The sequence below is a fragment of the Neoarius graeffei genome, chromosome 10, assembly GCF_027579695.1.
Source record: "Neoarius graeffei isolate fNeoGra1 chromosome 10, fNeoGra1.pri, whole genome shotgun sequence".
NCBI classification, from domain to species: Eukaryota; Metazoa; Chordata; class Actinopteri; order Siluriformes; family Ariidae; genus Neoarius; species Neoarius graeffei.
The window spans coordinates 50,137,285-50,161,699 of record NC_083578.1 but is presented as its reverse complement, the minus strand read 5'-3'; the positions used below and the strand labels follow the sequence as shown (position 1 = coordinate 50,161,699).

Genomic DNA, 24,415 nt, shown 5'->3' with positions numbered 1-24,415 from the left:
CTGATGAGATGAGAGTGACTCTTGATGGGCCAGATGGATGGGCCTGTGGCTGGATCAGTAATGGGCACAGAGCTCCACTCCGACTCAGACGCCAGCAAGGTGGAGGTGGAGTACTGCTATGGGCTGGTATCATCAAAGACGAGCTTGTTGGACCTTTTCGAGTTGAGGATGGACTCAAACTCAACTCCCAGACCTACTGCCAGTTCCTGGAAGAAACCTTCTTCAAGCAGTGGTATAGGAAAAAGTCAGCATCTTTCAAGAAGAACATGATTTTCATGCAGGATAACGCTCCATCTCATGCGTCCAAATACTCCACTGCGTGGCTAGCCAGTAAAGGTCTGAAAGGTGAAAAAAATAATGACATGGCCCCCTTGTTCACTTGACCTAAACCCCATAGAGAACCTGTGGTCCATTATAAAACATGAGGTCTACAAAGAGGGAAAACAGTACACCTCTCTGAACAGCGTCTGGGAGGCCGTGGTTGCTGCTGCACACAATGTTGGTCGTGAACAGATAAAGAAATTGACAGAATCTATGGATGGAAGGCTTTTGAGTGTCCTCATGAAGAAGGGTGGCTATATTGGTCACTGATTTGTTTTTGTTTTGTGTTTGAATGTCAGATATGTTTATTTGCAAATCTGGAGTTGTCATATCAGTGTACCTGCTGAAAATAAATAAGTGAAATGGCTACATATTTGGTTTTTATTAAGTTGCCTAATAATTCTGCACAGTGAAAGTTACCTGAACACATACATATTCTCCTAAAATGGCCAAAACTAAAAACACCCCACTCTAACTTCCATACATATTCAGCTTTGATATTTATGAGTCTTTTTGTTTGATTGAGAACATAGTTGTTGTTCAATAATAAAACTAATCCTCAAAAATACAACTTGCCTAATAATTCTGCACTCCGTGTACTTCACAACTTTGCCTCTGACATGTTTGGAGTGCTCTTTGGTTCTCATGTTGCTTGCTTAGTAGTGTTGCAGAATCAGGGTCCTTCCAGAACAGGTTGAACATACAGACATCATGTGACAGATCATGTGACACTTTGATTGCACGCAGGTGGATCTTAATCAACTAATTATGTGACTTATGAAGTGAATTGTTTGGACCAGATCTTATTTAGGGGTTTCATACCTATGCACACTCCGGATTTGTTTTTCCATCTTAATTGTTGTTTCTGTAACAAAAAAAAAATTTTCACCTTTAAAATAGTAGGCATGCTGTGTAAATCAACTGCTGCTAACCCTCCAAAAATCCATTTTAATTCCAGCTTGTAATACGACAAAACAGGACAAACATGAAGGGGGATGAATACTTTTGCAAGACACTGTACCAAAACTAATAAATCAATGGCTCCATGCTGACCCAAAAAAGGGATTTGTGTATGGTTTGGATAAACATGCACTCTAAAACCCTTGTTCAGCTTGTAAGCTACACCATGATCATCAATCACAGCGGTGTTAATATCCAGATTTCAATATATGACTGTTTATGTTTACACATACTGAGTGCTGAGACTCTTAAATGAGTCTTTTTAATGCGTTTCACAAACTGCAAAGGAAAAAGAAGAGAAAATGTCAACAGATATACGTATATTCATGTGCAGGGTTAAAGGTACTACATGTCCCTGTTGCAGAGGCTCCAACTTGGGAAATTGCAAAGAGGGAGATTCTCCCTCTCTGCAAGTAGCTCAGAAGGAGACAAGTTTGAGCGCCGTAGGCGCGAAGGTGAGTTTTATGTATATATATATATAATGTGTGTATATATAATGATGTGTGTGTATATATGAATGATTCACCACATTTCGTGTCAATTTTGTGTCAATTAAATCTTATTAATAGTAACAGATCTTGATAAATCCAGTGACTATAGACCAAACTTTAATATGCCTAAAGTCAATGTTAATGTCAATAATGACTATTAGAAATTGCCAATGGTAAACCCTCTGATGATAATGTTCTTCTAATAATATTCTATTTCTAAGTCTAAGTTTGTAAAAGTCAGAGAAAAAAAGTCAGACAAGTTCGTTAGAATCTAACGTCTGGTCTTGTGATCTAACCTCGTCAGATGGTCGTCTTGTTGCCGTCCAAAGTAGTCCGCCATTCGTCCCTGGCGACCATCACGACGGGCGATCCGAACTTTATCTTGATGATTTTCTGATATTTTTTCTTCGTAGTTTGGCTTTCGCCATTTCCACCAACGGAACTTCGTTTCATTATCTCATTCAAGAGAACATAAAGTTAAAGACGAGCAGGCGATAAATGCAGACGCAAAAAAACAAACAAAATGATTGAGTGTCGTGGGTTTTCTCGTTCTCTCATGCATATCATTAATAGCGCCATCTGTACGCTTTATCGGTAACTGGGTGGCTCAGTATGACCCCGCGGCGCACCGAATTCCGCTCGATTCATATGCGCGCTTGATCTGCGCGCGCATGCCTCCGGCATTCACTCCAATCCTCCCGTTACGCCGATCGGTGTACCAACCGGGGAATCGGCATATACTGCGGGATCAGGGCCGTAGCCAGCATTTTAAAATCACCGAGGTCCGTGATGCGAGCGCAGGGCGTGTGCCTAAAAATTTTCTACATACTGTATTTAAATGAGGGGGTGAATTACACGTCACACAAGAGATCTATTCCTGAAATGACTTTTAATGGTGTTTGAACTGAATATCATCAGTTTTGAAAAAAAAATCATGTACGTGGCAAAAGTAAGAATAATTTAAGCTTGTTTAATGGTTTGATCTGGCCCAAGCAATGAGGACAAAAGATACCCTAACCATGTAGCCTATGTAACTAAGATACATTAACAATCTGGCATCCGTTACACCTACACAAAAAAAAAAATTCTGGGAAAAAAAAAATCAGTATAAACCACCATGTTTTAGGCAAAGTTATCCAAGACAAACATAAGTTAAAACTTTCCACTCTATTGCTTTGGCTTATTGAATGATTTATTTTTAAAATCACAAACAAGGTAGGCTACAACTGCGCTGCTTCGAAAATGTAAATTTAACAGCTTGATGAAAGTGCGCTGATGGTTACCATGAAAACCCCGTGTCTGCTGCACTGCGTTCCTCCCCCGAGTCGCACGCTCATTCTATTCTGTCCTCAACGTGTGTATGCATCTATACACGAATTGACAGATAGCGAACAAACTTCCAAGAGAAAGTCAGAGGCTGGAGTAAGATTGAAATGTCTTTACTGTTGTCATCATTCTCTTGAATAGATTTCTTTGTAAAAAAAACGATGCTTTCCTAGACACAAATGAGGGATGGAAAGTAAGATAGCTGTAGCTGCACTCTGATCACATGTAATTTGTCAACTACAGGGTCTCCCTCTTTGTTTTTCCTGGGCTATGACCTGACTGCATCACATGACTAAAACAACCAATGAAAAGAAACAGCTAGTAGAAATTAAGGAAGAGTGTGTTACCCATAAACAGCCACCAGGTGGAGAAATACCAAACTAAATACAAAGTTATACAAAGTATGACACTCCCCGCCTGGTATTGATTAAATACCATTATCTGAATAACTAGAACATGTCTAACAATAACAACCAACTCAGTCTGTATCCTCAGCACTTTTCAGAAAGACTGTCTCAGAGACAGGTCTTAAGAAAGTCTTTGCTGATCCAGATTTGGCGACCTTCAGTTCGACCTTTCTGACTTTTCCATCTTGGTCAGGGAATGTCCTGGTCACCAGAGCCATGGGCCACTCATTCCGTCTCGCCTGGTTATCCTTAAGCAGAACCAGGTCACCTTTCTTGAGGTTAGGCCGTAAGTTCTGCCACTTGCTACGGCTTTGAAGTGTAGGAAGGTACTCCCGTCTCCACCTATTCCAAAAGGTGTTAGCTAGGTGCTGCACCTGTCTCCACTGTTGGCGATGGAGGTCTTTGCTGTCAAAGATCCCTGGAGGAGGAAGATGAATACACCCCTTTTGTGTCAGTAGTGAAGCAGGGGTCAAGAGGAAGGGCGAATCCGGGTCTGAAGGGATAGGTGCAAGGGGCCTGGCATTAATGATCGCAGTGACCTCTGCCATTAAAGTAGACAACACCTCATGAGTTAGACGTGAAGAGCTGGTTTGCTTGAGCATAGAGTCCAGTATACATCTGGAAATGCCAATCATTCGCTCCCAAACTCCCCCCATGTGGGAGGAATGAGGAGGGTTAAAGACCCAAGAGCAGCCTTCTTCACCCAAGTACTTCCTCACATTCGGCTCTTCAGGATCAGTGAGGAACATATGCAACTCTTTGCAGGCACCTGTGAAGTTGGTTCCACAGTCGGAGCGGATTTGCTTAACAGGTCCTCGCAAAGCAAAGAATCGTCGTAAAGCATTAATAAAACTCGATGTATCCATTGCTTCAATGAGTTCTATGTGCACTGCACGTGTGCTCATGCATGTGAATAGTACAGCCCACCTTTTGCTGTTAGCTTGACCCCCGCAGGTTCGTCTTGTGGTGACTGTCCAAGGACCAAACACATCAAGTCCCACGTAAGTAAAAGGTGGTTCAGTACTCAAACAATCTGGGGGTAAATCTGCCATCTTCTGTTCAACAGTTCTCCCATGAAGTTTCTTGCACACAACACATTTGTGAAGAGTACTGTTGATGCATTTCTTAGCTCCGATGATCCAGAATCCTGCCATGCGGACAGACCCTTCTGTGAAAATACGACCTTGGTGTTTGACCTTTTCATGGTAATGCCTCACGAGCAGCTTGGCAAGGTGACTATGGCCTGGAATGATGAGGGGAAACTTTTCCTTTGTGTTGAGTGTGCTATGTTCGAGTCTACCTCCTATTCTCAGAAGACCGTCTTCATCCACACAGGGGTTCAACCTTCTCAGAGGACTGTCCTTTGCAATGTCCTTGCCGGCAGTCAAGCAGGTAAACTCTTTGTTGTAGGTCTCTCTTTGTACACACTTGATTATGAGAGATTGTGCCTTTGACAGTTGTTCTGCTGTATGGGGCTCTTTGCACTGATAACTGCTTCCGCAGTCCTTATGCTTCACTTTGGTTGTACTCCTTCGGGACTGAAGAATGCGCATCAAGGATGTTATGGCTTGTACCAGAGATTTCCAGGATGAGAACCGCTCAAAGCGATGAGATCCCAGATCAGATGGCGGAAGAGAAAGTGCAATGACATGAGAACGTACTTCAGTGTCAGAATCTGGATCAATAAGTTCATATGACCCCTCTTCTGAAGTGGGCACACCTTCTGGTAAGGACAGGAATGGAGGTCCTGTAAGCCATGTCGTGTTGGCTAGCTCAGCTGCAGGTACAGATCGAGTAGCATGATCTGCTGGATTTTCGGTAGTACAGACGTAGCGCCATTGTTCGGGTTTGATGGATTTCCTGATTCTCTGTATTCTGTTGCAAACGTAAACATAGAACCGTCTGGTTTGGTTATATATGTACCCCAAGACAACCTTGCTATCTGTGTAGAATCGCAACATGTCTATAATAATGTCCAACTCGCTCTCTATCAGCTCTGCCATTTCCACTGCCAATACAGCTGCGCTCAGCTCTAACCTTGGGACAGTGAGGGCATTCATAGGTGCTAGTTTTGCCTTTCCCAGGACAAATCCCACATGGCTCTCTCCATCACAACTGATGACTTTCAGGTAGGCTACAGCAGCGACGGCCTTCACAGAGGCATCTGAGAAGATGTGGAGCTCCTTCCTTTTAGCAGTTGTAAGGGTAGCAGTGGTATAAGCTCTTGGTATTGTGAACTCACTCAGGTCTTGTAAGGAGTCTTTCCACATCCTCCATTCCTCTTCCTTTTCCTCTGGAAGAGGGCTGTCCCAGTCGAGAGTCTCACTGCTGGTCAACTCTCGCAGCAGGGATTTCCCTTGAATAGTGACTGGTGCAGCAAGTCCAAGGGGGTCAAACAGACTGTTCATGGTGGCTAGAACACCTCTACGTGTGAAGGGTTTCTCAGTGGCTGCCACTTTGAAGATGAAGGAGTCATGTTTCAGATTCCAACTAAGCCCTAAGCTTCGCTGAATGACTGTTGAGTTATTAAAGTCCAAGTTCTGTAGACCCTTTGCATGGTCTTCTGGCAAGAAGGCTTCCAAAACGACAGGGTCATTTGATGCGATCTTATGGAGACATAGGTTGGAAGCAGAAAGCATCTCTTGTGTCCTCTGCAGCAGGCTAATGGCATCAGCAGCTGACTGAACTGACATAAGACCATCATCAACGTAGAAGTCACGCTGTACAAAGTGTTTAGCATCCATGCCATATTCACTTGCTCCATGTTGTGCTGCACGGCGAAGCCCATAGATGGCTACTGCAGGTGATGGACTGTTGCCGAATATGTGTACCTTCATTCTATACTCAACAATCTCTTTGTTGGGATCGTTGTCTCTGAACCAGAGAAAGCGAAGAAAATCTCGATGATCTTCTCTCACTGCAAAACTGTGAAACATCTGTTCGATGTCTGCTATCACAGCCACTGCTTCTCTCCAGAAGCGCAACAAAACTCCCAGTAAGCTGTTGTTCAGATCCGGGCCAGTAAGTAGAACATCATTTAGAGAGATGCCATGATGCTGAGCACTGGAGTCGAAGACGACTCGGATCTGATTTGGCTTTTGAGGGTGGTAAACACCAAAGATGGGCAAGTACCATCGCTCGTCTCCCTCTGGCAGCGAGGGTGCTAACTCTGCCTGATTGTTATCAAAAATCTTTTGCATGAAGTTGAAAAAGTGAGATTTCATCTCAGGCTTTCTTTCTAGGGTGCAATAAAGAGAGGTGAGGCGACTGAGAGACTGCTCTCGATTGTTCGGGAGCCGTCGCCGTGGGGATTGAAATGGAAGGGGCGCTACCCAGCTGTTCGTGTCATCTATAAACATTTCTTTGTCCATGAGCTCCAGAAAAAGCCTGTCTTCAATGGAGAGACCAACCTTTTCATCATCTTTGGTTCTCTCAAAGACTGCATTGCCGAGGTTATTAGCATTGTGGACGGGGATGTTATGTGCAAGACTAAGGTGAGAAGTGCAGTGCTGTGTTTTAGTGCTAAGCTTCTCCTTGACTTGAAGACGATTGGGGCATGGACTGAGGAGAGATGGACGTCCATTTTCAAGCACATTAGTTCGGAAGGAAGACACAGCCACTGGCTTATGAGCTGAGCCCAAGCAGACATTACCTACAATAACCCATCCTAGGTCTAGTCTTTGGGCATAGGGGGCACTATGAGGACCATTACGTTGCTCTCTGACTTTATGAACCTGTAGGATGTCTCGTCCCAGAAGTAGAAGTATCTGTGCTTCTGGATCTAGGTGTGGTATCCTGTGAGCAATAGACTTCAGGTGAGGGTGATGCTGTGCAACCACTGGAGTAGGAATTTACGATCGGTCGTCTGGCATATGGTTGCACTCGATGAGTGTGGGAAGCATCACACTCGTCATTCCATCCAATGACTCTGCTATAAACCCTATGGCTCTTCTCCCAGATGTTTCAGTGACTCCTGCACATGTGCGAAGAGTGTATGGGGAATTCAATCCTCTAATTTGAAAGAAGTCAAAGAATTCAGACCTAGCCAGGGACCTGTTACTCTGGTCATCTAGAATAACGTAGATCTTGGTGGCTTGGTCTGGGCGTATCTTGGGATATACCTTCACCAGACAGATCTTAGAACAGGATCTGGGCTCTTTACCTTCATCACAGACTTCTGTGCACTTGGACATGACTGCTGGCTGGGGTGTCTCTCCTTCTCCCTCCCCTCCATGTTCTGAGGCGGGATCAGTTATGTTCCATGGGGGTGGTCCAGGGTGAAGCGCTGCAAGGTGACCATTACTCTCACATTCCCTACACTTCAAGACTGCCTTACAATTCTTTGCCAGGTGCGTGGTGGAAGAGCAACACTTAAAACAGATACCATTCTCTTTGAGAAATGCTTTACGCTCTTCGAGTGGCTTGCTCTGAAAGCCTCTACACTTTTTTAGAGGATGAGGTTTGTGGTGGATGGGGCATTGTTTGTCAATGTCACTCTGTTTGCTGTTTCCACTGTCTGACTGAGAAACTGGCTGATGCGATGCAACTTCAGTTTTGTGGGCAGAGACATGACTTTTGACGTAAACTGATTTCTTTTCCCATCGTTCAGACTTCGTTGAACCTGTGGAGAACTTACAGGGACTGTTTGTTGAAGCTGTGGGCACTGTTGAGAGACTAAACTTGGGTCATTTCTTCTGCGTGCTTCACTACATATAAAGTTTGTAAAGAATGTGAATGGAGGGAAGGGGACGCCATTCTGCTCTTTGTATTGAGAGCCTTGGGCTAACCACCTCTCTTAAAGGCTTAGTGGCAACTTCTCAACAATAGGGTTGACACCTCTGGCAGTGTCCAGGTACGAGAGCCCAGGCAGGTAGCCTTCAGATTTGGCAGATTCTAACTCTCTTAAGAGATCGCCCAGTTCCCTAAGCTTTAAAGGATCTTTGTGACTGATTTTAGGAATGTTGTCCAACCTCTCAAAGACAGCTTTCTCAATTACTTCCAGGGAGCCATAGCACTCTTCTAGGCGATCCCAGGCCATTTTTAAGCCTATGGTAGGGTTGGCAACATGCACTGAACGGATCCTCATAACATATCCTGAAGACTGAGGTCCTAACCACTTTGTTAAGATATCAAGCTCCTCACTGGCAGTCAAGTATAGTCCTCGAATAGCATTAAGGAATGAGGATTTCCATGCCCAGTAATTTTCTGGGCGATCACTGAATTTTGTGAGACCAGAATTCACAAGCTCTTGGCGTACCAGGTACTTTGCAACATCACCCATACCAGTCCTGTCATCAGTACGTGGCTGTAATGAGCCTCTGTTCAAAGGGGAAGTGTGCAGCTTACCAGTGGGAAGTGGGTCAGGAGGTTGGCGACGAGCTGTCTGTGTCGTCCTCTCAAACTGCTTTGTTACATAAGGATTGTTCGTGGGTGAAGGCTGGAAGGCTGTCAGATCTGGTTGAACTTCAGATTTGCTGAGTGGCTGTAGAGACGGTGTATATGGTTGATGTACGGGGAGTTCTGCACCACCGTGGTGCGATTGGGAGTGTTGGTCAACATAGTCACGAGTGCGTTGAATGGCGACAGAAACTACGTCATGGTTACTCCTACTGCCCTGTCCAATCTCAATCTCTGCTGCTGCCTCAAGAACTTCAGCCTCTGCTAAGGCTGCTGCAACCTCTTTCTCATGCTCCAATGCTGATAACTCAGCTGCTATGCCTTTTATCTGACCTTTAAATCAGCTGCTAGACGAGCCTCTTCTATCTTCAGATCGGCTTCTCTTTGAACAAAGGTGGCACGTGCACGTGCAGCTTCTGCTTTAGCACGAGCCCTGGCTGCTGCTCTGCTAGCTGAAGAGGCTGATGAATTGGAATGCTGTGATCTAGCTTCATGTGCAGGGTCTTGTACTGTGGCACCACCATCAGTGGACAATCGTTCCAATCCAGCTTCACTGGTGTGTGACATCATGAATTGCAGCCTTCCTTATTTTTTCCAGTTGCTTTTGTGTCCGTGTGAAAAGGCGCTTTTTTACTATTCTGTCCTCAACGTGTGTATGCATCTATACACGAATTGACAGATAGCGAACAAACTTCCAAGAGAAAGTCAGAGGCTGGAGTAAGATTGAAATGTCTTTACTGTTGTCATCATTCTCTTGAACAGATTTCTTTGTAAAAAAGCGATGCTTTCCTAGACACAAATGAGGGATGGAAAGTAAGATAGCTGTAGCTGCACTCTGATCACATGTAATTTGTCAACTACAGGGTCTCCCTTTTTGTTTTTCCTGGGCTATGACCTGACTGCATCACATGACTAAAACAACCAATGAAAAGAAACAGCTAGTAGAAATTAAGGAAGAGTGTGTTACCCATAAACAACCACCAGGTGGAGAAATACCAAACTAAATACAAAGTTATACAAAGCATGACACATTCGTTTTTATGTTCTTGGTCTCAGAGCCGCGCGCACGAAACAGACACAGAAGACAGAATCAACGTTTAACATAATTAACAATGCACTTTTTACGGAGACGTTTTAATGTTATTCTTTATTTTTTATACAGTTGAATATTTAACGTACAAATGTATTTTCAGCTATTAAAAATGACCGAGGTCCGGACCCCGGTGGCCTCATAGCTGGCTACGGCCAGGGCGAGGTACACACTTGAGTCCACCCATACAATGTCAGACACACGAAAAGCGGAAAGTCAACTATTAATTTTTGTCAACATAAACATATCAAGTTATACATTTTTTTAACTAATCATGAGTAGTAAGGGCGGGCAGGAGATTTTTATGTTGTCAGCGGGAGGTCGGGAGGATTTTCTAAATGCTCCCTAAAGCGGGGGATCTCCCACCCACGGCGGGAGAGTTGGAGCCTCTGCTGTTGTATTCACACAAGTGAAAAGCAAGAAAGCACAAATAATCTAACATAGCTGAACAAGTACTTTTATATAGAATTAAACTAAATAATTTTCTTTCTGAAGCAGCCAGTAACTAATACCGTATTTTCTGGACTATAAGCCGCTACTTTTTTCCTAGGTTTTGAACCATGCGGCTTATACAAAGGTGCGGCTATTCTGTGGATTTTTCTTCCACCGCTAGGGGCACTCTAACCGGAAGTAGAATCAAAAATAAGATAGACGAAAAATCAATGCAAAGAAGAATTAGCAGATCTTTAGCAGATAGAACACGCACGACAAATTACTAACGTAATTATTTTCAAATCCAGCGAAGATGATTAAAGTGACTTGTGGTTTCAAACACAGGAGAAATGAAGGTAAATAAATACCGGTTATTTTCTCTTGGTTCTGTTCCGTTTTAATCAGCAAAGTTGCTGCCGTGTTAAAAGGCACTGTTCGGAAAGAATCTGTTCAGGTACATACATGTACATTTACAGTACAAAATCGTTCTGTGCATGCAGTAAATATCTAATTTTTCAACATAGATATCTGCGGCTTATAGCCCGGTGCGGCTTGTATATCTTTTTTTTTTTTTTTTAAATAGAGCGGATGCGGCTTATATACAGGTGTGCTCTATAGTCCAGAAAATACGGTAATCTTATATACAGTATATATTCATTTATTGGAGTTTTTTTGTTTGTTTGTTGCCATAAAGTATATATTTTCTAAATGGTAAAGTGTAAAATATTATCTCATATGCTGTTTGCTGTAATGGTTACCGTTTCATGTAATCTGCATAATCAGTTGCTCAGCTTTTTTCAGGTTTTCATGTTTACATGTAAAGTTCCAGTAAAGCTTGTTATTTTCCTGAAACAGCTGTTCTGCAGGAAAACACAATACACCTGCTGTACTATTTGCATTTTAATCAGTCATCTGTACAAAGCACCTGTATTGTATTGTATATTGTAACAAGATCTTGGAGATGTTTGGAGATATCGTATGTGTATATGGATGGAATTGCAATAAATTTGACTTATTTTGATGTTATTGATAGAATGCCAATTACGCCAAATATTAAGATAAAATCAGTGACATACATTGTAGACAATCAAGTAATATACCATCAAATCAGCAACAGGGGCCCCACATGCAGTGCACTAAAATTTGAAAACATGTTCTTTTCCGGGCGGCACGGTGGTGTAGTGGTTAGCGCTGTCGCCTCACAGCAAGAAGGTCCTGGGTTCAAGCCCCGGGGCCGGCGAGGGCCTTTCTGTGTGGAGTTTGCATGTTCTCCCCGTGTCCGCGTGGGTTTCCTCCGGGTGCTCCGGTTTCCCCCACAGTCCAAAGACATGCAGGTTAGGTTAACTGGTGACTCGAAATTGACCGTGAGTGTGAATGGTTGTCTGTGTCTATGTGTCAGCCCTGTGATGACCTGGCGACTTGTCCAGGGTGTACCCCGCCTTTCGCCCATAGTCAGCTGGGATAGGCTCCAGCTTGCCTGCGACCCTGTAGAAGGATAAAGCGGCTAGAGATAATAAGATGAGATGTTCTTTTCCAAAAGGGACAGAGCACAGAGACAAGGACAAGGGCACAGCACAGAAAGAAAATCCTGGAAAGAGAAACAGAAAGAGAATCCAAGCCATACTAACCTCTTGGTTCTAATGAATTGTCTACTTTGTCATTAACGTCAAACACTCGATCATGAACCCCTATGATTTTCACACAGCTGTCTAGAAAACAGAAGAAGTAAGAGAAATCTTATAAGCCAAACATGTTAGTGATCCCAAGATGTCTCTCCCAGCCCACAAAAAAAAAAAAAGAGGCTAGCCACTGCCATTAGGTAAAAGCTAATAATCTAACCTTAAACAACTTATACCCAATATGCTGTGAAAAATCAGGAAAAGCAGTTGTAATGTTCACTAAATGTATTTATGGCAACAAGTAACTGATGGCACTTACTTGCTGGTCTGACAAAAACTTTCAGCTTAAGACAACCTTTTCTTCCACTCTCTGTAACCATGGATGCTGCAACACAGAAAACAAATACAATTTCCATTCAATTCAGTTGAATTCTGATCAATTCAATTCTCTACTCTCAGAAACCTTAATTTCAGATCAGTTATTTGAATTCAAAGCAATGATTGTTACAGAAAAGTTTAAATGTAGTTTTAAACCAGATTTAGATTTAGAACACAATTTCCCAAGCATCATAAACAACTTGCTAGAGACTCATTAACCACTTTTGACAGTGAAGCTCAGCAAGATCAGACAATCTTGGATGTACAGTGGTGCTTGAAAGTTTGTGAACCCTTTAGAATTTTCTATATTTCTGCATAAATATGACCTACTGTAAAACATCATCTGATTTTCACACAAGTCCTAAAAGTAGACAAAGAGAATCCAGTTAAACAAATGAGAAAAAAACTATTATACTTGGTAGTTTATTTATTGAGGAAAATGATCCAATATTACATATCTGTGAGTGGCAAAAGTATGTGAACCTCTAGGATTAGCAGTTAATTTGAAGGTGAAATTAGAGTCAGGCGTTTTCAATCAATGGGATGACAATCAGTTGTGAGTGGGAACCCTGTTTTATTTAAAGAACAGGGATCTATCAAAGTCTGATTTTTACAACACATGTTTGTGGAAGGGCGACACGGTGGTGTAGTGGTTAGCGCTGTCGCCTCACAGCAAGAAGGTCCGGGTTCGAGCCCCATGGCCGGCGAGGGCCTTTCTGTGTGGAGTTTGCATGTTCTCCCCGTGTCCGCGTGGGTTTCCTCTGGGTGCTCCGGTTTCCCCCACAGTCCAAAGACATGCAGGTTAGGTTAACCGGTGGCTCTAAATTGACCGTAGGTGTGAATGTGAGTGTGAATGGTTGTCTGTGTCTATGTGTCAGCCCTGTGATGACCTGGCGACTTGTCCAGGGTGTACCCCGCCTTTTGCCCGTAGTCAGCTGGGATAGGCTCCAGCTTGCTTGCGACCCTGTAGAACAGGATAAAGCGGCTAGAGATAATGAGATGAGATGAGATGTTTGTGGAAGTGTATCATGGCACAAACAAAGGAGATTTCTGAGGACCTCAGAAAAAGCATTGTTGATGCTCATCAGGCTGGAAAAGGTTACAAAACCATCTCTAAAGAGTTTGGACTCCACCAATCCACAGTCAGACAGATTTTTTACAAATGGAGGAAATTCAAGACCATTGTTACCCTCCCCAGGAGTGGTCGACCAACAAAGATCACTCCAAGAGTAAGGCGTGTAATAGGGTTGTGCCAATGGACGATATCATCGTCCATCGTCATTTATGACCCACCATCACGATGGATAGTAACCATCGCGATGCCACGCCCCTTTTTTGTCAGAAACATGCACTGACCTTCTTTAGGCCTGTTGACCTAAAAATTTAGCAGGATTGCACGGTAAATGATCAAATCACGAATATAACTAATATGCATTAGAGTTTAAGTAGTCAGACATGACAATTAAAATACTGTGTGGCTACAAATAGGACTAATTAGCCTATTATTATATTATTTATTATTATTATTATTCTATTATTAATAGGCTATTATTATTTATATCTTGAGGCTATAGCTTGCCTTCGTTTTTTTTTCTACATGTCTGTATTAATGTTAAATATTTGAGCAAATAGAATAAGCCTGGTCGTAGTGCGTCGGGAAACATGCTCATTGTCAACTGTATGACGTTCAACTTCAGCGAAAGCATTAACTTTGCAGTACAAAGGCTATAAAATGAATAGGCACGAAGGTGTTTCTGTAAACACGTTTATTAAAAGTTGAACAACAAATCAAGATCAAGATAACGGAAGGTATACTGCACGAAATGCTGCCACAAAGACAGAACTTTTAAATGGCTATGCCATTTTTACTGCAAAAGCTTTAAAAGAAATCGTCATGCAGTTCACTATGATATCACAGCAGAACAATAAAGAACCAGAGAACATGGGTATAAGAGCAAGCAAAATAATAAAACAAACAGAAAACATGGCTTCCCGAAACACGCAAAAAATGTAATAACTTAAAAGGTTAAGAGGGCCGTGTATTCCAACATGTTTAAATTTCAATGTTTCTGGCCAAGAAAACTAACATGTTAACCTTCTCTGGCTTTAATAAGCTGCGGATTGGGGTGACTACACTACCCGCGGTGCTGAAAACTCTTTCTGACGGCGTGCTGGTAGCGCATATGCACAGATATTTTCTTGAGATGTTTGCCATTAACGGAAACCTGCACTGATTATTTTTCCACCATATCAGTGGATCCTCTTCCCCATCGATTGCACTTTCCTGCAGGTAGATGGCCATTTCTGCTTCAGCTCTTTGCTCGTCAGTGAGCGTGGATTCTCTGGCTCCCCTCTTCCCTAAGGCAGCTGGGCCATAGAAGGTTCACGCTGCACGCTGCATGCTGCACGCTACACGTTCACGTGAAGAACCGGACCCTGGGCCATTAAACTTCATGCTTGGATGTTCAAGTGTTGCGTCTGTTCTACTTTGACCGAGTAACCAACAATATGGACTCTTCGGATGACGACGATTGCCTCATTCTGCTTTTACTGAGACAGAGGAAGAGAAAAAGGAACAGAATTTGGAGCCGAGAACACTTCCTTCTGAGAGAAACCCGTGGTGAATTTCACCGAACATTCTATAATCTGCTTGACAATCCCGATGAAGAACTATTTTTCAATTATACCATTCAATTATATTTTTTCTGAAGTTTTCCCCTGAAAGCATAGCGTTATCTCCCTAGACCCGTTCTGATTGGCTGGCGCGGCGGTGACCGCATGCATTGACTGGAATTTCCGTCTTCACGCCTAGAAAAAAGTGTGCATGTTCATTTTACGCTTCACGCGTGAAGTGTGCAGCGTGCAGCGTGCAACGTGAACGCCGTTCTATGGCCCAGAGCAAGTCATGCTACGTTTGTCCACTTTTCTTTACACGCGTGTAGCGTGCAGCGTGCAGCATGCAGCGTGAACCTTCTATGGCCCAGCAGCCTAAAAGGCTCCCCAAAGACGCCTTCTTTTTTTTGGGCACTGCCGCGGCGCTTTCTCCCGTTTCCTCTTCTCCGCCTTGTGCCGGGCCGGGTGTTGCACTTGAATGAATGATTTCTGCCACGACCTCTTCAATCAGCTCACATTTTGTACAGCGAAGTGCTTGGGGGCTCATGTGGTCGCCTCTGTACCTGGGGTCAAGCAGTGTGGCTTTACGCAGCATCCTCTCCGGTGCGACGTATATATGTTTTTTTCGTCTTCATAATGCATTTTTTGGCTGATGCAAACTCCGGAGCGATGTGTAGTCCGGAAATACGGTAGTTTTTAAAATGTATTACCATTAAATTATCGTTATTAGTAGATTATTATTTTTATGTAGGCCTAATTATTTATTTAGTGTTACAATTAAGTAAATAAATATATAGTATGGGATAGTGACATTCTCAGCGCACGGGCCATTCAAATGCAATGGAAGTTTTTTTTTTCCCTTACACGTTAAAGCCCGGGAAGTCCGTAGTATCAATACCAAGTAGCTTATATACTACTGTTATTTTATAATTATTAATTATGTTTTTATATAGTATTAAATTTGGTCATGAATTCCGCAAATCACTCAAACCCCCCCCCCCCCCCATCCTCTGACGATATCATCGTCCATCGCATCGTTTCACTGTAAACATCGTCATCTGCCAATTAAGGAGACATCGCCCAACCCTAGCGTGTAATAGTCGATGAGGTCACAAAGGACCCCAGGGTAATTATTTTTAAGTTCGCTTCTTAGACAAGGATTTTAAGCTCGTTACCTTGTTGACAGTTTCGGTGTGAAACTTCCACCTTCCTCAGAATTGTCACCAGATGTTAGGTGGTGACGTGCCTTATCAGCTGATGTTACGTTACGGAGGCGTGAACGTCCTGTCCGATTTGACAGGTAGTCCACGCCTCCTGCTGTCAGGTCGCTCCCCCAGGACGGCGCTCCAGGTGTGTGACAGCGTGACAGGACGATAAACCGGGATGAGGGAGCGTACACGCTGTCACACACCTGGAGCGCCGTCCTGGGGGAGCGACCTGACAGCAGGAGGCGTGGACTACCTGTCAAATCGGACAGGACGTTCACGCCTCCGTAACGTAACATCAGTTGATAAGGCAAGTCACCACCTAACATCTGGTGACAATTCTGAGGAAGGCGGAAGTTTCACGCCGAAACTGTCAACGAGGTAACGAGCTTAAAATCCTTGTCTAAGAAACGAACTTAAAAATACTTAAATAGTCAGACATAATGAACTTCCACTACAGACCCCAGGGTAACTTCTAAGCAACTGAAGGCCTCTCTCACATTGGCTAATGTTAATGTTCATGAGCCCACCATCAGGAGAACACTGAACAACAATGGTGTGCATGGCAGGATTGCAAGGAGAAAGCCACTGCTCTCCAAAAAGAACATTGCTGCTTGTCTGCAGTTTGCTAAAGATCACGTGGTCAAGCCAGGAGGCTATTGGAAAAATGTTCTGTGGATGGATGAGACCAAAATAGAACTTTTTGGTTTTAATGAGAAGCATTATGTCTGGAGAAAGGAAAACACTGCATTCCAGCATAAGAACCTTATCCCATCTGTGAAACATGGTGGTGGCAGTAGCATGGTTTGGGCCTGTTTTGCTGCATTCGGGCCAGGACGGCTTGCCATCATTGATGGAACAATGAATTCTGAATTATACCAACGAATTCTAAAGGAAAATGTCAGGACATCTGTCCATGAACTGAATCTCAAGAAAAGGTGGGTCATGTAGCAAGACAACGACCCTAAGCACACAAGTTGTTCTACCAAAGAATGGTTAAAGAAGAATAAATTTAATATTATGGAATGGCTAAGTCAAAGTCCTGACCTTAATCCAATCGAGATGTTGTGGAAGGACCTGAAGCGAGCAGTTCATGTGAGGAAACCCACCAACATCCCAGAGTTGAAGGTTCACATACTTTTGCCACTCACAGATATGTAATATTGGATCATTTTCCTCAATAAATAAATGACCAAGTATAATATCTCATTTGTTTAACTGGGTTCTCTTTATCTACTTTTAGGACTTGTGTGAAAATCTGATGATGTTTTAGGTCATATTTATGCAGAAAAATAGAAAATTCTAAAAGGTTCACAAACTTTCAAGCAGCACTGTATTTTTCAGTTTATAGCTGTGAGTTTTTATTGTACAAACATGTAAAACACTGTCAGAAAATATAGTCTTGGCTAGAGTTGAGCTGGATACTCGGCTGAAACGAGTATCCGGTACGGATAAAGCACTTTTGCCGAGTACAAGTATTATACGAATAATACGAGTCAATATCTGTGCTCGGACTGAATGAAAATCCTCACACAGCGTCACAGCGCCCCTCCCCTACACACACCGCTCTGCTCACTCACACAGAGAACAGCTCTCTGTCTCTCCGGTTTGCGGCTTGTTTCCGTTAATGTTTCGGGTTTCTTCAGGTTCAAGATTGTTTTTATTTCAGTTTGTACTTACTTATAACCAGTAGAGTTCTGGTAAATGTGGGTTCGTTCAGACATGGTGCTTGGTAGAAAGCGACTCGCATTGCGTCTCTGCCTGTCGGAGATTTTTATTTCTTTTTTTAACCGTCGGTTAAAAACAGTTTTTTTTTTTACTTCACGCATTGAGTGTCTGACACTATCTTGCTGTAATTCATGTAAAAATAAAGGTAGTAGTATAAGTATTACAAATTAAGCTACACACACACACACTCTCTCTCTCTCTGCCGGTCGTCAGAGTTTTTTTTTTTTTTAAACCGTCAGTTGGCTCTAACCAGTTTTATTTTACTTCACGCACTGAGTGTCTGACACTTTCTAGGTAGTAGTGGTATAAATTACAAATTAAGCTACACACACACACACCTGGTGTGGAAATAAAAAAAAATAAAAAAGAACCAAAAAAAATCAAACTGATCATAAAAAAAATTAAAAGTTAAAAAAAGAAAGTTTTGTTGTATGAAAACTCTTGTTCATTACATTTCATTTCATAATTGCAACCGCATGTGTTGTATTCATTGTTGCAAAACTTGTTCTGTAAATAGTTCGTTTGCTATCGTGATCAAAACCATTGATCTGAAGCTCAATGCTGATACTGTCCTGTAAATAGTTTTCTAATCAGCAATAAATATAACAATTTCTGATCAACCCATATCAATTGCATGCTTAAAATAACATACTGGTTAAAGCCCCGCCCGTTTCAAGACAACCAGACCCACTTCCGGGTTAAATCCCGCCCACTTCCGGATTAAATCCCGCCCACTCCGAGTATGGATACGGATAGAGATAATTCATATGGTTAACAGATACAGATAATTCTGTATTCGCTCGTCCCTAGTCTTGGCTTTTCACTGAGCCCATGTGAAACTAATGACTATTATTAAAAAATGTTATTTATGTGAAAAACAGTAATTGCCTACATTTGTTCAGTACTAGGTGTAGCTCATAATTCTCTCAACTGTAGTGAACTCACTCTGCTAATTAATTACTTTCACTGTATTTTTTTTTCTTAATACAAAGTCAAACTATTCACCACATATAAACTACTACCTTAAACTTGTGCATATAAAATGGTCACTTTAGTTTCTGGTAAATTCTCCACAGGAGCTATGGTTAGTAATAGTTTTGGTGTTCCACAAGGTTCTGTCTTAGACCCACTGCTTTTTTCTTTATATATGTTACCTCTGGATGATATTATTTGTAAGCATGGTATTAGTTTCCGCTGTTATGCTGATGACACACCGTTGTATGTTTCTGCACAACCAGATGAGACACACCAGCTTAATAGAATTGAGGAATGTGTACAGGACATTAGACACTGGATGCTTATTAACTTCCTTCTGCTTAACTCTGACAAGACAGGACCACATGCAGCTAGAAGTAGGCTTTCTGATTACACAGTAACTCTGGATGGCATTTCTGTTTCTTCACGTACAGCAGTAAAAGACCTTGGTGTGATCATTGAATCCAGTCTTTCATTTGAAACTCATATCGATAACATTACCCGGATAGCTTTCTTTCATTTTCGAAATATTGCTAAGATAAGAAATTTAAATGTCACGACATGACGCAGAAAAAATAGTTCATGCTTTTGTTACCTCCAGGTTGGATTATTGTAATGCCTTACTGTCTGGATGTTCCAATAAGTGCATTTAAGCTCCAGTTAGTTCAAAATGCAGCAGCAAGAGTCCTTACTAGAACTAGAAAATATGACCACATCACTCCTGTCTTATCCACACTGCACTGTCTCCCAATCAAATTTCATATTGATTAGAAAATACTACTATTGACCTTTATAGCACTGAATGGTCCTTTATGACCTGCCTACTTAGATCAAAAGGTGCAGGCTATCTGCTGGTACCTCGTATAGTGAAGGCTACATCAGGGGGCAGAGCCTTTTCCTACAAAGCCCCACAGTTATGGAACAGCCTTCCAAGTAATGTTCGGGAATCAGACACAGTCTCAGCATTTAAGTCTAGGCTGAAAACATATCTGTTTAGTGAAGCCTTTTGTTAATGGTGTTTATGAGGTAAAGGTGTAGATCTGGAGGGTCCTCAGACATAGAGTGTTTTGGTAAACTGGGATGTATGGATGCTGTCAGTCCCCCACTCGCTTGCTCACTCAAGTTTATTGACGGTGTAGTGGCTGGCTGCTTTATGTCCCAGGGCTCCCTCATGCCTGTGTTACCTTCTGGCTCTCCCCTGCTGTCATAGTTAGTTGCCGGAGTCCCTGCTTGTACTCAGTGCAATATGTATGCTGTTCCTACTTATTCAGGTGACACTGGGCATACCTAACAACCTGTGTTTTTTCTCTCCCCCCCAAAAAAATCTGTCCCTCTGAGTTACATGTCGGTCCTCGGATTGAAATGCTGACCTCTTCTGCTCTTCGGACCTGCCTGATCCATCCTGGTGCCCTGTGTCTGGTGGGAGTCTCATTGCATCGCTCCTGTGGAGGACGGCCCCATGTGGACAGTTGAAAGTCACACCTGGAGGATGCTCTGGACACTTACAGTAATGCTTTTATGGCTGAGGACTACAGTTGACTTGCTAACTTTAGGACTGCAGTTGTCATGAACAGGCCACTTCTCCGCCTGAGATCTTTTGAAATAGCGTGCTTGCACAGTTTAAAAAAAAAAAAAAACGCTTTGATGACAATCTAGCGATCTATCTGTGCTATTTTTAAGCTTGAGCTATTTTTGTCGTTTATGCTTTCTACGAGCCTAAAGCACCAATTCTTCGGGACCCTGAAGCATACGTTTTCTACCTGAAGCATACAGCTACCTGGTTTCCCCACTGGTCAAAGAGTGGGTACTCTTTGACCAGTGGGGAAACCAGGTAGCTAAGCACCTACCTGTTTCAGACAATCCAGCGACACCATAACGCCTTGGCGGACAACTTTCTACCTGCCGCCACCGATCCAGCACACGACGCTAACGCCGGCAGGCTAGCGCCTCTCCTGGGTCAGCATGGCGCTCAGCTACTCCAGCTCACAACTTCGGCAACTTCGACCCAAAGTCACGCCTGGACTTAACATCCCCATCATCAATGAGCTTGGACTCCTTCGCCACCCTCGCTACACCCATAGGGGCTCCAGTCGAAAGTTTGTTTTCCACAAACAGCCAAGCAGCTCTGCAACAAACATTCCAGCTCTCTGGTCTCTTGGCGCACGTCTAACGCGTCATCAGAGCACTGTTGCTTCAGCTGCAAATAACAATGGAAATATCGCGAGATCTCTGCATTCCAGCTTGGGATATCCCAGATCTCGTGGAGTGGATTTCAGTGTCCTGCGACCTGTTCAGAGAGTCATTCCACAGTCTCTGGTCAAAATCGAACTTTTTAATAGTCAATCCATAAAGAATAAATCCTCATTAATTGAAGAACATGTCAGGGAGAGAGGACTTGACTTCATGTGCCTAACAGAAACCTGGCACCAGCCAGAGGACTACTCTGCCCTCAATGAAGCCTGTCCCCCGGGCTACAGTTATCTGGAGGCAGCTCACAGCACCGGCCGTGGTGGTGGCCTTGCTGTCATTTTCCGACAGGGCCTGGAACTGACCCCCATCACACTGCCTGTAACATCCTCCTGTGAGTGTCTTGCATTTAAATGCAAGCCACCATTTCCCATGACTGTTCTCCTTATCTACCGGCCCCCAAAATCAAACTCTGCCTTCATTTCAGAAATGTCTGATCTCCTTACAACACTCTGCACTACGTCTGCAAATACGATAATCCTGGGAGATATAAACATACATGTTGATGTTCCTTCTCGTCAACCCGCAGCCGACTTCCTTCAGCTGCTTGACTCATTGAACTTACATCAGCATGTTGATGTCCCCACACACTCCAGAGGGCACACACTTGATTTGGTCATCTCAAACTCTGCTCCTATCAGCAACCTACAGGTTTATGATCTTGGTGTATCAGATCACATGGTTATATCAATGGAGCTGCCTTTCCCCTCTCCTCACACCAGATTAAAGCGGCAGATGCAGTTCAGAAAACTGAAAGGCATTAACCAGGATGCCCTGGCCTTGGACCTTCAACGTGTCTCTTCTAGCTTCACTGTCTCCCCCTCTGTTGTTGACTCTGTGGATTTTTACAACCAGTCCTTGAGCAGCCTCCTGGACCTCCATGCACCTCTAACATCCAGGTCAGTCTCCTTCACGCGCTCAGCCCCCTGGTACAATGGTGAGTTGCGAAAAATGAAGACGGCTGGGCGTGCTCTTGAGCGGCAGCTCAAAGCCTCTGGACTGACTGTCCACAAACAGGCATACAGGGAACACAGGAGGGCATACACAGAAGCTTTGAGGGATGCGCGGTCCAAGTTCTACTCCTCCATCATCAATAACAGCCCTGGTAATTCCAAACAACTTTTCTCAACAATAAATCACCTTCTCAAGCCCCCCTCATCCTCCCACTCTGAGACCACTGAGGAGAGGTGCAACATGCACATGAACTTCTTCAGGCAAAAAGTTCACAACATCCGGTTACACCTCTCTGCCACTGTTGTCCTACCCCTGCAAACCGATGACTCCTCGCCGACAACTGTCCAGCCCCTCTGCTCATTTTCAGAAGCCACACAGGAAGAAGTGGAGCGCATCATCACAAAAATGAAGCCATCCACCTGTGCTCTGGACCCCTTCCCCTCAGCTCTGCTGAAGGCCAACATCTCTGCCATGTCCCCTCTCATCACTATCATCATAAACCACTCCCTCCTGGATGGCCATGTTCCTTCTGCACTAACTGCTGTCATCAGACCCCTGCTGAAAAAACCCACCCTCGATCCAGATGTCCTCTCCCACTACCGGCCGATCTCCAATCTCCCATTCCTGTCAAAAGTGCTGGAAAAAACAGTTGCAGCTCAACTCCATAATCACCTCAAACATAATAACCTGTTCGAGAAGTTTCAGTCTGGCTTCCGCCCTGGCCATAGCACAGAGACAGCTCTGGTCAGGGTCACAAATGACCTCCTGATGACGGCAGACGCCGGCTCCACCTCCCTACTCATCCTCCTGGACCTGACAGCTGCTTTTGACACTGTCGACCACAACATCCTCCTTTACCGCCTGCAACACATCATTGGACTCTCGGACACTGTACACAACTGGTTCACCTCCTACCTGACAGACAGAACTCAACACGTAGCACTGGGCAGGGCAAAATCATACTCGCACACAGTCACTTGTGGTGTCCCCCAGGGTTCGGTGTTGGGCCCCACACTTTTCACCATCTACATGCTCCCCCTTGGACATATCATCACCAGACATGGTATCTCCTTCCACTGCTACGCCGACGACACCCAGCTCTACCTCAGGACAACCCCCACCTCATCTGTTCCCCAGCCAACATCCACCCTGGCCACCTGTCTGGAGGAGATTGAGGCGTGGATGAGACACAATTTTCTACAACTAAACAGCTCCAAAACAGAAGCAATACTGGTTGGCACTCCTCATCAGCTCCGCTCTTCCACCATCACCAGCATCTCCTTCTCTGGCCAAAACATCCCCTTATCCACAGCTGTCACTAACTTGGGTGTTAAAATGGACTCACACCTCACCTTTGACATCCACATCAAACATCTTTGTAAGACAGCCTTCTATCACCTCAGAAACATAGCCAAACTCCGTCCTTTACTCAGCCTGGGAGATGCAGAGAAGCTCGTCCACGCCTTTGTCTCCTCCAGACTGGACTACTGCAATGCACTCCTCATCGGGATTCCTGGCAAGAACATCCAGAGGCTTCAATACATCCAGAACTCTGCTGCCAGGATCCTGATGAGGGTGCGCAAACATGAACACATCACCCCCATTCTGAAAAACCTTCACTGGCTCCCGGTCCATTTCAGAATCCAGTACAAGGTCTCACTTCTCACCCACCAGTGCATAAATGGAAATGCCCCCCACTACCTACAAGAACTCCTCACCCCCCAGGTCAACACACGCTCCCTCCGGTCCATAAACACAAATACCCTCCACATACCCAGAACCAAACTCCACAGTATGGGTGACAGGGCCTTTTCCTGTGCTGCTCCAAGGCTGTGGAACGCCCTCCCTGACCATCTAAGGGCCCCACAGCCTACAGAAACCTTTAAAAGGCACTTAAAAACACATCTTTTTAAATTGGCCTACTGTTAATCTTGTTCCTTCTTTTTATTTTTATTTTATTGCCTCTGCTTCCTTTTATTTTTTATTGCAATACTTTTTTTATTGCAACCCCTTTTTTTAACTTCCCTTTTTATCCACCTTTTGTAGCACTTTGAGATTTTAACAATAGAAAGTGCATTATAAATAAAATTTATTATTATTATTATTATTATTATTATTATTAGTTTTGCACTCAAGTTTCCATCAATGAAGAGTTATAACATCAGCAAAACTGACTTCATGTTAAAAATGTTATAATCACGTTGTCTTTTATCACCCAAATGAGGATAGGTTCCCTTTTGAGTCTGATTCCTCTCGAGGTTTCTTCCTCATA

The 24,415-nt window shown here is 43.6% G+C and overlaps 1 protein-coding gene across 2 annotated transcripts in view; it reads right to left on the bottom strand.

Annotated features, from left to right (window-relative positions):
• The window catches only part of efna5b (ephrin-A5b), a 302,082-nt gene that overhangs the window by 11,210 nt on the left and 266,457 nt on the right, over positions 1-24,415 (bottom strand). For both annotated transcript variants that reach the window (XM_060931859.1, XM_060931860.1), the window contains 2 exons: positions 12,363-12,428; positions 12,053-12,133 (listed from right to left, as the gene is read on the bottom strand). In XM_060931859.1, the coding sequence (XP_060787842.1) occupies positions 12,053-12,133; positions 12,363-12,428 (147 nt within the window). The remainder of the gene's footprint in view (positions 1-12,052; positions 12,134-12,362; positions 12,429-24,415) is intronic.